Genomic DNA, 14,610 nt, shown 5'->3' on the forward strand with positions numbered 1-14,610 from the left:
GCACAGCAACAAAAATGAAGAAGTTTTATCTCCACGAAATTTGAGCTTCTTAATACAAATCCCATTAAAAAAGGATGTCCAAAATAGAGTTCCAAAAGAGAATCTCATCCATTTCATTTTTCCTTAATTCACAGTAACTTGGAATTTCATCCCACATAGATGATAAATTGTAAATTCTCCAATCATACCATAATATCATTTTTTTTATGAGAAGGCATACCATGATATCATTAGTGACACTTCCCTTGGTTTCTTACAAAATCTTGGTAGGGTACCATGGTTCAATGACAGAACAAAGAAGTCAAGGCCGAGAAACCCAAGCAACCACCCCCCCTACATGCTGAACTTTGAGCTATAAATTGATCCATCATCCACAACCAAAGTGGTAACTTTGGAGATTTTTTATCCATACCAAATTCCAAATTGGAATATTTTTTTAAATGGAAACAATTCATTAATTTAAGAGAATATCGAGCAAAAGCCCAAAGTACAAGAGGATTATACAATGAGCTAAATAACAACTGAAAGCCAAAACGGGCTAGCGCACCCGGACATCTCAACTAGGTTGACACCCCCTTAGTGCCCTCATCATATCGAATAATTATCTAAGATTAGCTTAAAGCAGAAGCATAACTTCTTTACATTCCCAGAAGGACAAACAACGGGGATAATAATTAAATAATCATTCTGAAAAAAACAATGAAAAACTAAGAAAACCACTGGATGCTGAAGAGACTAAATCCCGTCACTTGGGAGGGAGGCAAACACCCTCCAATTAAGATTAAACTCTGATAAACTGTAGGCATTGAAGTGCTTGGAGAGGATACAACAAGAAGAAGCTAGCCGACGGGTTGATTCGAACCGATCTTGACATCCAAGCACCTTATCATGGAACACCCTCTGATTTCTTTCAAACCAAAGGTCAGCCAGCAGTGCCTTTACTGCATTCAACCATAGAAAATTGCTGGGTTCGTGAAGGTTTATACCAACTAACAGCTGCTGCAAGTTGCCCTTAAAGTCATTACACATAACCCATGAGATGTTGAAGAAGGACAGCAACTTATTCCAACACCAAGCTGAATAGGAACAATGAAAGAAAAAGGTGGAGGGAGTCTTCTGACCAATTTAGACACGAAGGACAAATTGAAGGAGAGATATTGTTGGCTGCCATCTTACTTTGCAACACCGAGGCTACGTTCAACTGCCCACTAAGCATTATCTAGACAAGAATATTAACTCTTCTTGGGCTACAAGTCTTCCATAGGGCCGAGAATAGAGATTTATCCATTGGGGAGGAGTGGGAGAGGTATGTTCTAAGTGAGTTGACCGTAAAGAGATCTGAGGCTGAGATAGACCATACCTTGCTATCAACAAATTCTGAAACTTTCCTTGTTGCAATGACCCCAAGCAAATCTTGAAAGGAGGTGATTTCATCATCTTTAAGCAATCGGCGGAAGGTGATTGACGCTGCCAAATTAGTGTCCCAATGGTCAGCAACCGAACCGTTTGGTAACAAAGATATTCGGAAGAGATTTGGGAATAAGGAACAGAAAGGAGTCGCACCCACCCAAGGGTCCAGCCAAAAAGCAATTCTTCTACCATTTCCAAGCTTAAGAGTAGCCAACGATTCAACTTTTAGCCAAGATTTAGAAATACTAATCCAAGGGCTTCTTAGACTTCTACCCCCTTTACCTGCCGTGTGCCAATTGAAAGGGTCCGTGCCATGGATGCTTCTGATAACTTGCCCCCAAAATGAGCCTTCTTCTTTGAAGAACCTCCAGCCCCATTTAGCAAGTAGGGCTTGGTTCATAAGTTTGAATCCACCAAGGCCGAGGCCTCCATCTATCAATGGTTTTTGAACCATAGCCCACTTCACCAAATGATTTAGCTTGCTGCCATTGTGCCCTTCCCAAAAGAAATTTCTTGTGATTCTCTCCAATTTCAAAGCAACTCCTTCCGGCAATATAAATATGGACATGAAGTGTGTTGGGAGGTTGGATAGAACTGACTTGCATAATGTGACTCTACCTCCTCTAGAAAGATTGAAACGCTTCCATTTATCCAATTTAGCTTGGAAGTTGTCCAAAACTGGTTGCCAAAAAGATAGCTTCTTCGGTTACCCTCCTAGAGGCAGCCCAAGATAGAGGATTGGAAGCTGATCAGCCTTACAATTTAATGCAGCAGCCATTGAAAGCAACTCTTTTTCATCCACATTTACACCGTAAAGGGCTGATTTATCCCAATTTACCTTCTGCCCTGAGCACCATTCGAAAAACTCCACCGTTTGCTTTAGTTTTGCAAGTATACTGCTGTCATACTTACAAAACAAGAGCATATCATCCGCAAATTGAAGGATGGAGATCTGGATTTTATCTTTGCCAACCACAAAACCTTCATATAGACCGGCTTGAATGATCTCAGTCACCAAAGCACTTAAAACTTCACTTACTAGAAGGAAAAGGAAAGGTGAGAGGGGATCACCTTGCCTAATGCCTCTAGTGGCAGCCACTCTTCCCCTTGGTTTTCCGTTGATGAATACAGAAAACATTGGATTTTTAACACAGCCCAGAATCCAATCAATCCATTTCTGATCAAAGTTTTTACTTTTCAACACCTTTTCTAGGAAATCCCAATCCACACGGTCAAAGGCCTTCTCCAAATCAAGTTTGAGGATCCATCCTTTCTTCTTTTTCACTCTATACTCTTCTACAACTTCGTTAGCAATGAGAATGGGGTCTAAAATTTGCCTTCCTTCAATAAAAGCACTTTAGGAAGAGACTATAATGCTAGGCATTACCAATTTTAATCTTTCAACCAGCACCTTTGCAACAACCTTATATATCACTGTAGTTAAGCTAATTGGCCTGAAATCACTTACTTTGACTGCTATTTTCTTCTTTTGAATAAGACAAATGAAGTTTTCCTTTATGCATGCATTTAGCTTACCATTCTTATAAAAAATCTTCAAAGGTGGAATGCAGATTATCCTTGATCAAGTGCCAAAATTTCAGCAGAAACTCCACTGTGAAGCCATCGGGTCCTGGTGCTTTACCTTTTCCTAGTTTCCTTACAGCAACCTTGATTTCTTCAGGAGAGAACTTGGCTTGTAAGCTTATGTTCTGAGTAGCCTTGATACAAAACCAATCAAGGTTCAATGGAAGATGCCTTAAACCCGGAGACTTCAGGAATATGTTGTTGTAAAAATTCAAGATTAGATGTTCAATCTCTTGAAAAGAAGTTGTTGGCACCCCTTGATCATCTATTAATTCAGCAATGAAATTTCTTCTCTTTTTTGCAGCTAAATACTTATGAAAAAACTTGTATTTTCATCTCCCAACTTCAACCAATTCAGCTTACTTTTCTGAATTAAATTAATTTCCTCCAGTCTGTAAAGAGACATTAAATCTGACTTTAAAGTGGATCTAAGTGCCAATTCACTGTTATCAAGGGTAGAGCAATCAGCAAGAGCATCCCATTTTTCAATTTCTTTTAACAGCCCCTCTTCTTTGCTTCTTTGATCTTCCTGAAATTTAGTGTACCACTCCTTTACTGATGCCTTTACACCTTTCAATTTCTGATTAAGGGAAAAACCAGCCCACCTTTGAATGCTGCTACTAGACCAAGCTGATTCGATGATTTTGGCGCACTCCTTATTAAACAACCAGCTGTTACAAAATCTAAAAGGGGAAGGACCCCAGCTGAACAACCCTGCTTCTAGCAAAATTGGAAAGTGATCCGAGAAGGATCTTACTTGTCTGTTGGCTCTAGAGTTCTCAAACAACTCATCCCACGTTTTGGTGATGAAAAATCGATCTTGAAGCTGAAACTCCTTCCCTAGACCAAGTGAAGCTGCCATTTCCCAACCGTATCTCCAAAAGATTGGCTTGGTCTATAAAGTTGTTAAACTTCCTCATTCCTTTAGTGCTTCTACCCAATGGATATCTTTCATGTGCCCATCTTGTGATATTAAAATCTCCCCCGATGCACCATGCTTCTACACAATAAAATAAAAGAGATAAAAGCTCTGGCCACATGAATTTTCTCTCTTTGTAATCATTTGGTCCATAGACATTAGTGATCTAGCAAGTCTTATTGCAAGCAGTGATGCATTTTACTGATAACGAATACCCCCCTTCAAAGTTTCAACCACCGAGATCAAATTCTTATCCCATAGAGTCAATAATCCACCTGAATAACCATAAGATTCCACAAATTCCCAGCCAATATCTTTAGAACTCCACAAGCTTTTGATGACACTCACTTCAAAGCTGTCTTTTTTTGACTCTTGAATTAGAACTACTATAGGGTTAATTTTCTTTAGAAAACGCTTGAGAGCTAACCTTTTGTTAACATCTTTCAGGCCTCTAGTATTCCATGACACAATTCTCATGATTGAGACTTAAAACAAGGATTGTAGCCTCAATTTTTAAACATTAATCGAGGATGAGATGGCAATCCTTGACAATTGAGGTTAAATGAGCTGGAAGATCACAAGGAATGGTTGGAAAAATTGAACCAACAGCCTCTAAAATAGTGTCATCCTCCGTCTGAAACAGGGGGTTCAAATCTTGAACTATAGGGTCCTCTTTACTTTTTTCTTCTGAAAAACCAACTGATTTTGCCCAAACCTCTTCTTCACTACTCACACTGAAAGGAAAATCAATGAGGACCTCCCCTTTATCTGCTGGAAACTCCCCCGGATGGGTTGTGGAACCTCTCAAGAATGTAAGCTCTGTATTAGGTACTGAAAAAACAGAGTGTACAAAGAGAGTTGGGAGAGGAGAAAGGGAGCCTAACCTGGAGCATTGAGGCTGTCCTTGAATTTGGGTGCATTGGGCTTCTAATAAATTCGAGTTGTGAATTGCCACTGACTTGGCTTTAAAGCTTGGTTTCTTGGATGAGTCCTTGCCTAACTTTCTTCTGATGAAATGATTAGGGAATGATTTAAAAAGGCAGGGGAATGCTTGAATTTTTGCTGACGTCTAGCCCCTGTTTTGCTTGCCTTTGGCGCTTGTTTACTGCAGGGAGGGAGGAGGAGTGCCAAGGAGGGGGCATGGACTTTTGGGGCTAGCTCAGGGGCCGGCTGAAGTAGAGGAGCCGGATTTTTAGTGAAAACAGGAGAGGGAGACTTACTCGGACTGGAACAGAGGAGCAGAGCAGCATCCTTGGAAAACGAAGTGTCAAATTTGCTGCTTGAGAAAATTACTGTTGATTGCTTCGAAATACAATTAACTTTATTTCCTATTGACTTTTCATTTTTTTAAATAGGTGACTGTTCAGATTCCTTGGCCAAGGGGCTGGATACCCCATTAAAGGCTCCCTTCTCTCTCTTCTTAAAGGCTCTAGGCACCTTTTCAACTTTTTCATTAAAGTGCAATGACTCTTCAATTTCTTGCACACTAAACTTCTCACTTGCAAAGGGCTGGCCAACTTCCTCGACAGTAAAGAAGGTAGGGGTGGTTGGACTCTTTGTAATTAAACTCCTTGCAAGGGGGGAGTGAGACTTTTCGACTTCCTCTGTGTAAATTTCATCTCTTTACAGGGGTTCTTGAACCGGATTTGGGTTCCTTGAAAAGGTGGGTTTGGAATGTGAAGAGACAAGGAAATTCCATTCCGAAATATCTAATTTGAAATTAACTCCTTCATCTTTAATTACATCATTTAACCTAATAAGGTCAATAGGATTAAAGAAGTCCTTAAATAATAAATTCCCCACTGCCTTAGAAGGACCTTCTAAACATTCGACATCTCCAAAATTTAGAAAAAAATTCCCACGAATTGCATCCTTTATTTCGATTGTGGCTGGCATAAATCCACATAGGTTTCTTCTAACTTGAATTTTGGCTTCCAAACAATTAGTTAGGTTACGAGTTTCTAAGGCAATTGATTCCAAACCCCCAAAATAAGCACCTATGGCTTCAAAGGTCTTTCTGCCCCAAAAATCCAGTGGAAGATTCTTGATTGAAATCCAACCACCAAAACCTTTCATCACAGAGGCTCTTCCATGCATTTTGGGATTCCACTTTTCGAACAGCAAGTGAAAAGGACCAAACGACTGCCATTTGCACGGATTTGATATCAAAGTGGCCAAATCACCATTGCTGACTTTGATTAAAGCTTTATCTGCAAACAGAGGATTGATAATGACACTGGTTTTAAAGGCCTCACTCAATACCTTCGAGATATCCTTCCAATCATTGAAGACTAAAATCCTTGAGATGAGCCATAAACTACTAAAATCTTCTTTGAGAACTTCATGATCTTTTTGAATCCAATAAGAACCCTTTTCTTGATTTAATTGACCTTGACTACAAGATTTTTGAACTGTAACATTCTTAAACTTTGAAGGCTTAAGATAGGGTTGAGAGAACCTACCTTTCACCACTTCTAAGAAACTCTTCACTTGAGGGGCTTGCTGAGCTGAATTATCTTTGAAGATATGGATGTTGGCTTCAATCATTTCCTTGAACTCTTACCAGCCTGAACATCCAACCCCATAAGGAACATGAATATTCTTTCTTCCCCCTGTGGTAGGCCACACTGCACATTCTACAAACCAATTGTCTTTGACTCTAAATTTGGCTAGACGTATGAAACTCTCATCTACTCTTTCTTTTAACAAAAAGAACTTGACCATTGAGGCAAACAAAAGTCTTTTGAAGCTTTCTTTTAGCCAAATGGCTGCTGCTAAAGAGAGGAACAAGGACCGTCCTTTTTTCAAATCTTCCACTATGAATCCTAGACCCTCTTGCCACATACAAAAGAAATGACCCAATATGTTGCAGCTTTTAATCTCCATGACCGGAAAGCACTCCTATCAAGGAGTCGAAAGCTCTTTACACAAAATGCTCCCTTTTACTCGAAGCAGCAAGGGTTAAAGACAGGGCTGGAAACAGGGCAAGAAACAAGGAAAGAAAGGGGATCGGGGGAAGTGAAAGAGCCGGAAGAGGGGCCGAGGGAGGGGGGTAGAGGGAGAGAGGTGGGAGAGGTGGTTAGAGGAAAGGAAGGCTAGGGAGAGCATGGTGAGCTCCGGTGGGGTGGTCGGGAGGGGGGGGGGGGGCAGGGGAAGGGAGAAAAGGAGGAGAGAGGGGAGAGCAATTGGAATATTGGTTCAACAAAAAATAGAATCAATTATTTTTTACTTTTGTTTTATTTTTTAGGGGAACTTTTTTATATTTTATTTGTTGTAATCTTTTTTAACAAGGAACAATCTAAGCATTAATAGGTGCAAAGATAGAAAAATGTTCAAGCGTACAAACTTTCTATATTTTGATTTTTTTCCCCCATTCTATTACACTGACCACTCTTTTACACGCTACAATTGTTTAGTATTTCATATGACTCCCTTTGCATAACATTAGTTATAAACAAAAAGGCCGCAGATCGTATTCTATAAAAACTTAAACCACCAAAAATGGCCCATTTATTATGCTACAAAGAATTATTTAATTTACAAAACAAGTGCACAGGATCCACAACAAAGGAGATTGATGAGATACTGTTAAGTCTTTTTTATCTTAAAAAGATTATGAGGGTTAACGCTTCCTTGGCCAATAACCAAATAAAAAGATTGATAATAGATAGAAGCCCTTAAAAAAAATCACTGAAACTAATATTTTTCTATTGGAGAAATGTGAAAGGAGATCTTTTTTTCTTTCTTGTTTTTTGTTTTTTGTGTTGTTTTTTTTTTTTAATTTTAATTTTATTTTATTTTTTTATTTTTTTTGTGTTTGTGTGAAAACTTTCCAGCTAATAAGTAAAAAGTTCACACACAAAGTGCATTACAGCAACAAACCTTGGGACTTAAGCAGGAAGCACAAAAGAACATGGGGACTTTTCCTGTGAAGCGCTTTTGTATATATAAACACATATTCTACTAAAACGTAATTCCTAGGACAATTTGTTTAGTCATGCCTTGCTGGATGTCAAGGTGCTGAAGGTGCTATGTTTGATAATTTGATTTATATAGAAGATCCCTAACAATTCTACCAATGTAACAAATAAACATACCACATATTTGCTTGCCTTGTTCTTATAATAATAGAGAGCACCTTGACTATCAAGTACAAAAAACATCCTTTTCCAATCCCCCCTCGAACCTGAAGATCGTTTCAAGAGATAACCTTGTTTTATTGTTTCGACCTACAATACAAAGATGGCAAGAGAATGGTTAAATGATATTGCTGGAGAGATGAAATCTTTTTAAATTATTGTCACAAGAACGAAGTAAACACAAAATGCTTATGAAGCAACAACTTATTTATGATAGCCTTATTAGTTATTACTTTATTTAGAGTATATTAGTTTTCTTTTTTCAATTAACATATATTCATGTTTATTGTCCTCATCTGGAACACCATATGAATTATAATGTCCAATTTGTTGCCCGTTAATGTCCTCCAGCATGCACATCTATTACAATATTTTGCTTTGGCAAAGTGTGTGTTTTTTTCTTAATTTAATAGAAACAACTACTTTCATTCAGAAATAATGAAAGAACACAAGAGCATACAAAAACCAATCCCAAAAAGACCCTACACTGAAGTGAGGACCTCCAACTAGGAGTAAAGTTACCTAGTGATATCGAATTCTAAAGAGAAACTTGAAATTTCACCAAGGACCAAATAGCATTAGGGTCCCTCTCCATTCCCCTAGAAACTTTGTTATTCCACTCCCCTAAATATCCAATAATAGAGCATACCCCCTTGCAGGTCACAAAAAGCGGCCCAATCGAAATATCCTATTGACGCGATAACACATAACCGAACTCTTGAAAAAAGCAATTTCCCACAAATCTCGCTACCTCACAACTCCAGAGTAAGTAATCCAAGGTATGAGAGCCTTCTGGCAAAGAATAAAGTAAGAAGGACCATGAGGTTAACCTCCTTGACATTCGATCCAACGTGTTCACCCAGCCTAGAAGAACTTATCAAGTAAAGAACTTCACTTTCTTAGGGATCTTAATACTCCCAAGGATATCACGGACCTATTCGCTTGGGGCAAGGGTTCAATAAGTGCCAAAAAAAGGTCTAGAAAGAAAGGCCCCTCCAGGTGCGAAAGTCCCTTCTCCATATCCTAAAAGTAACCTGTTGGATAAAAGACAAGAGAGAAATCACCTACATTGTTTTCCTATCAGACAAAGGACAACGAAAACCAAACAGAAATGAAACAGAGTTCAAGACCACACCAAAAAATCATAGATCAAACGGTTTTAAGAGGAGAAAATATGGCATGAACGAGGAAACACAAAGCATAAGAGACTATCCTCCCCAAAAGTTTGTTTCCTTACCTTCCCTACCACACAACGAGCAAGATGGGAGAAAGAGGAGAGCTCAAGAAAAATATCCTTCCAAGGATTCCAATATGTGCCTTTAACCCCATTCGAATACCACTCTAAGGGATGAGAGTCGTACTTACTCACAATGATCCTATGCTGAAAACATTCGGGCTCAGAGGGGAAATGCCAAAGCCACTTAGCCATCAGAGCTTTGTTCTTGATTCCCCTATCCCCCACGGGTTTCCTTCACTAGGTAAGAACCTTGAGATAAAAGGAGAATTCTCTCCAAGAATCAAGATTGTTGATCTTTTATTAGAATGAATAATGTGTTTCATACAAGAGGGGAAAGTTCCTATTTATAGAGTTATACTACAAGTAGAGGTAAAAAGGGAATTAACCTAGAATATTACTATTGGAATTTCTACATTTGAATAGGAATATCTTTTCCTTTATTGTCTTTATGTTTATTTTTCCCTTTATTGTCTTCATTCTTTCCATATTTATAAAAGGTCTATCTCCTATATAAGAAGACCTAATCTGCACATATTGAATAAGAAATAAAGGAGATTAATATTTCTATTCCTCCAATTTCTACATGGTATCAAAGCAAGGAAATCTTAAAAACCCTAATTTTTTTCCTTAAACCTAAATAAAAAATAAAACTGCAAAGCCTAGCCGCCGCATCATTTGTTAGTAACCGGCGAAATCCATCAATTTCTGGCAAAATAGGTCTGTCCCTGACCAAGTCTTTCGTGTGTGGGTTCCAAACCACGCGTCCATCTTCGACTAAATCCCTCGCGTGTGGGTTTCAAACTGCGTTTTTTTGTTAACGTGAGTAGATCTGTATCACCGCATGTCCAGTCGATTCCAAAGATCTCGGTTCGCGTAACGTCGTTCGCGTTCCCTCGCCTGAATTTATGCAGCCGTGAGTTGAAGTTGGAGCCGCCATAGGGTCTGTGTTTTGCAGCAGTGTGCATCGTCGGTCTCCGGTTTGCAGGAGGGCGTTTCGGGTGCTTTAGCTTCCACTTCAGCGTTCTTTCTAACAATTGGTTCAAATTCTGGTTTGGTTTCACCCTAAAAGGCCTCATACCAATGAAGATAGTTGTCCTTCCTTATATACCCATGATCCTCCTCTTATCTAACCAATGTGGGACTTTGGTCACATTCCCAACAATCCTCCCCTCGAACAAAAGACTACTAAGCCTCCCCTCAAGTAATCATCCAACTGTCTAACTCATATCTAGGCTAGCTCCTCTTCACCCAAGCACACACCGCCTATCCAATAGAGTTCAACCACGGATCATACCATGACTACTTCCAAGGCTCCATTATACATCTTTGTTCACTCCTGGTTTGGGTTGCTTCTATTGGATTTGGTTTAAAACCCTTTTTTTTTTTTTTTTTTTTTTTGTGGATTTCTACTATTTGCTAAATCTTCTACCATGTTACAAAAGCAAATTCATCAAATCCTACCATGGTCAACCACCAATTTTTCATCTAATAGTTCATGCGTTTCTTTGACTCACACAGGTCCCAATACATTCTCGTGTAGTAATTCATCTCCGTGGATTATTGATTCCGGAGCTTCAGATCACATGACTAGTTCTTCGTCTTCTTTTAATTCGTACTCTCCATTATATTGCAATGAGAAAATTGGAATTGATGATGGTAGTTTTTCTTCTGTTGCTGGAAAAGGAACTATTAAATTGACTAAAAAAATCTCTCCAATCTGTCTTACATGTTCCAAAATTAGCCTGTAATCTTTTATCCGTTTCTAAACTTTCCAAAGATTCTAATTGTCGTGTTACATTCTTTGAGTCTCGTTGTATTTTTCAAGATCAGGATTCGGGGAGGATGATTGGGAGTGCTAGGATGCTTGATGGTCTCTACTACTTTGATGAAGGTTCTTTTAGCAATAAAATAACTCAAGGTCTTAGTAGTATAAGTTCTCTTTCCGTTTATACCATGGCATCATAAACTAGGGCATCCTAATTTTCCATCATAGACTAGGGCATCCCAGTTTTGCCTATCTGAAATATTTATTTCCAGATTTATTTAAGGGAATTGATTGTTCATTTCTTAATTGTGAAAGTTGCATTTTCGTAAAGAATCATCAGTCCACATATTTTCCAAAACCTTACAAGGCTTCAAAACCTTTTTATTTAATTCATACCGATGTTTGGGGTCCTAAAATTACGACTCATAGTGGAAAAAGATGGTTTGTTACTTGTATTGATGATCATACTCGTTTATCTTGGGTTTATTTAATACAGAAAAAATCTGAGGTGAAAGACATTTTTAAACATTTTTACAATTTGATTGAAACTCAATTTAAAACCAAAATCTGCATTTTACACTCTGATAATGGAACTAAGTACTTTAATGAGTTTTTTGACGATTTTTTGAAAAACAAAGGTATCATTCATCAGTTTACATGTTGAGATACTCCTCAACAAAATGGGATTGCTAAAAGAAAAATAGGCATTTACTTGAAGTGGCACGTGCTATAATGTTTTCTATGCAAATTCCAAAATATCAATGGGGGGAAGCAATCCTTACAGCTACGTATTTAATAAATGGAATGCCTAGTAAGATCTTGAATTTTAAGTCTCCCATCGACTGCCTTAAAAAAGAATTTCTAACATCCCGCATATATTTTGAATTCCCCTTAAAAGTTTTTGGGTGAACTACTTATGTTTACATACCCGATCAATTTCGGTCCAAACTTGATCATAGGGCTGTTAAATGCATTTTTGTGGGTTACTCTTTAAATAAAAAGGTTATAAATGTTTTAATTCTCTAACAAAAAAAAAAAAAAAAACTGTTTGTGAGTATGGATGTGTCTTTCTTAGAAAATCAACCATATTTTCCCCAAAATTCTCTTCAGTATTACGTCTAGGGTTTTGTGGAGGGGCGAGTTTACACTTTTACTAATAGTCGCAGCCATCATTTCTTCTTGCATCTCCAACAACACTAATTCTAGCCTCTGACCATGATCCATAGCAGAAACAATACTCCCAAGAAAGAACGGCTCTGATTCTTCTCTTCCTTCATCCACCCCTTCCCAAAGGAAAAGCCTTGTAAGCTTTGCACTTCTTTTACATCCTATGAGCTATAACTTATAAGTTCCTTGATCCACGGTGTGATGATTAGGTGATTGTCTTGTGAGACCAAGTATAAGTGAGCATAATTTACAGTTATTGTTAAAAGAAGTATCCATAACTCAATTAGTTCCCAAGTGAAATATGGTTAAGAATATTTGAGGAGTTGGGTAGATGGTATTGTGAAGAAACTGAAAAGAAAAAAAAAACGTTATTTACCTTCCCATTGACAATCGACTGAGGAGCTGTTTCAACACTTCTGTAGGAGCTAATACCACTACCATGAATGCCATCAGAAACCAAAGAAGGATCTAGGCTATTGGAAGCTTGCAAATTGTCCAGCTGTGCCTGTGTCCTGAATTCCTGAATCCTTTTTGCAAGTTTATCTTGTTCAATGTTGGCCAGTTCTTTAGATTGTTGTGCATATGTTAGAACCTTGAACAAGATGAAAAAGGTTACAAGGAAAAAGCAATTTAACTTGTGCAAGATTTTTCATATAGGTGGATATAGCTTATATTAGGAAATACTTCCGGTTCTACTACAGCACAGAAATCTTCTATATACGCCATTAGTTTTTAGCCATGCCACAGAGATTAAAAGTTATGTAAAACCTACTAAATAAGAAAATAAAATTTGGTCATGTATATATGAACTGAAATAGTTCAGAAGTTGGATTCATGGAACAATTTTTTGTAAATTTCTGCCGCCAATTCAGATTAGAATAAGGTTGACTACAGATTTCAGAAAAGAGAGGAGGAAATTTGTCCCAGCCGATAGTGACGGACAGACTTAGACTCCCAAGAAAACAAATGAATTAACCAGCAAATCATGATATTGGTCAGTTGGGTCGTATGCATACTAGAGTAAGTGGAATACAGTGTTAGCATTCGGAAGTGGTTGAGATATATCCGTGGCGTACAATATTGATATTGGTATTTCAATTTTATGGACATAGACGACAGATATATTGATAAAATATTGGTCTTGATGAATATTTTTTAAAAATTATAAAAGTTATTTAAATTAATAATTAAGTTGTTTTCACTTTCAAACTAAACTATACTATACATCTTGAAAATGTATTCATATAAGGATTAATAGATAGAGATATTTTTTTATTTATATGTATATAAAGGAGATATTGATTAATCTTTTATATCGAATCAAACCCTAAAATTTATAGATATATCGGCTTGACAAATATTTTCAGTCCTTGGATATACCTATAAACCATATACAAAATAATGCAACAACTCCAACAGAAATTCAATCTCTACCGTGAATATTTTTACACAAGAATGATTTGAAGCCCATCAAAAGGATACTTGATGCAAAAACATGTCAGATAATCAAATGAAATATTATTTTACCCCAATCTATGGCCCACTCTATCATCTCAAATGTCCCACCAGAGGTAGATTAAACTCGATGCGCTCTATCATCTCAAATGTCCCACCAGAGGCAGATTAAACTAGATGATTGCGTTAATAATGTCTACATCTCTAATTATATTGATTTATGACACAATTCCTCACTCAAGAAATTTCAATGTTTTGGATATATAGGAGCGTACCTGATGAATGAAAGGTTCCATCTGGCCAAATAAGTCAAATCCCTAGCTCATAAATAAATAAACACTGCTTAGTCCACATAATAGTAAAAATATTCAATCATGAAGTAACATCATTAAATAATTTAAAGATCATACTAGCTTAAAATATCTCAAATGAGCATCCATCAGAGCACTTATAGATTCTAAGAACTCATACTTCTTCTTTGCTTCAACGTTCATGAGCGCATTCACCTACCACCCTCAAAACAGTAAAAAAGTTAGTTAGCAAAAAGCCTAAAAGAGATCAGAACAGCTAAAAGCAATGTAATAGTTAACCTACTAGATTGAAGCGGCTTTTCTCAAATGCGGACTTTGAATTCAGGAGGTTCTGAAATAAGACTGGGAGGTCATCAATAAAATACTTCAAAAATATTATATAAAACTCATAAGAAAATAGATCTTCATTCTCCAAAAATGAATAAGAAATTCCAACAAGGTAACAGGGAAGATATCAATGACACACTTAAAAGTGGCTGCATATGTATTCTTTTTTCCCCTTGTGTGTCAGTATAACTATTGAATGCACGACTTTTGAAATCATGGTTCGACTTAACCAAGCCATTAACAACTCCGCAAAGTTAATTGACAATTTTTTTTTCTTTTTTTTTTTGGGAAAAGAA

At 37.5% G+C, this 14,610-nt stretch overlaps 1 protein-coding gene across 9 annotated transcripts in view; it reads right to left on the minus strand.

The window, feature by feature from the left end:
- Positions 1-14,610, minus strand: part of LOC120081740 (ADP-ribosylation factor GTPase-activating protein AGD4-like) — a 68,719-nt gene that overhangs the window by 12,966 nt on the left and 41,143 nt on the right. For 6 of the 9 annotated variants that reach the window (XM_039036846.2, XM_039036844.2, XM_039036847.2 and 3 more), the window contains 5 exons: positions 14,271-14,318; positions 14,087-14,182; positions 13,952-13,993; positions 12,598-12,813; positions 8,011-8,142 (listed from right to left, as the gene is read on the minus strand). In XM_039036846.2, the coding sequence (XP_038892774.2) occupies positions 8,011-8,142; positions 12,598-12,813; positions 13,952-13,993; positions 14,087-14,182; positions 14,271-14,318 (534 nt within the window). The remainder of the gene's footprint in view (positions 1-8,010; positions 8,143-12,597; positions 12,814-13,951; positions 13,994-14,086; positions 14,183-14,270; positions 14,319-14,610) is intronic. The other 3 variants (XM_039036845.2, XM_090315548.1, XM_090315549.1) reach the window with 1 other exon arrangement.

Source organism: Benincasa hispida, chromosome 7 (genome assembly GCF_027475165.1).
Source record: "Benincasa hispida cultivar pf3 chromosome 7, pf3_genome.v1.1, whole genome shotgun sequence".
NCBI classification, from domain to species: domain Eukaryota; kingdom Viridiplantae; phylum Streptophyta; class Magnoliopsida; order Cucurbitales; family Cucurbitaceae; genus Benincasa; species Benincasa hispida.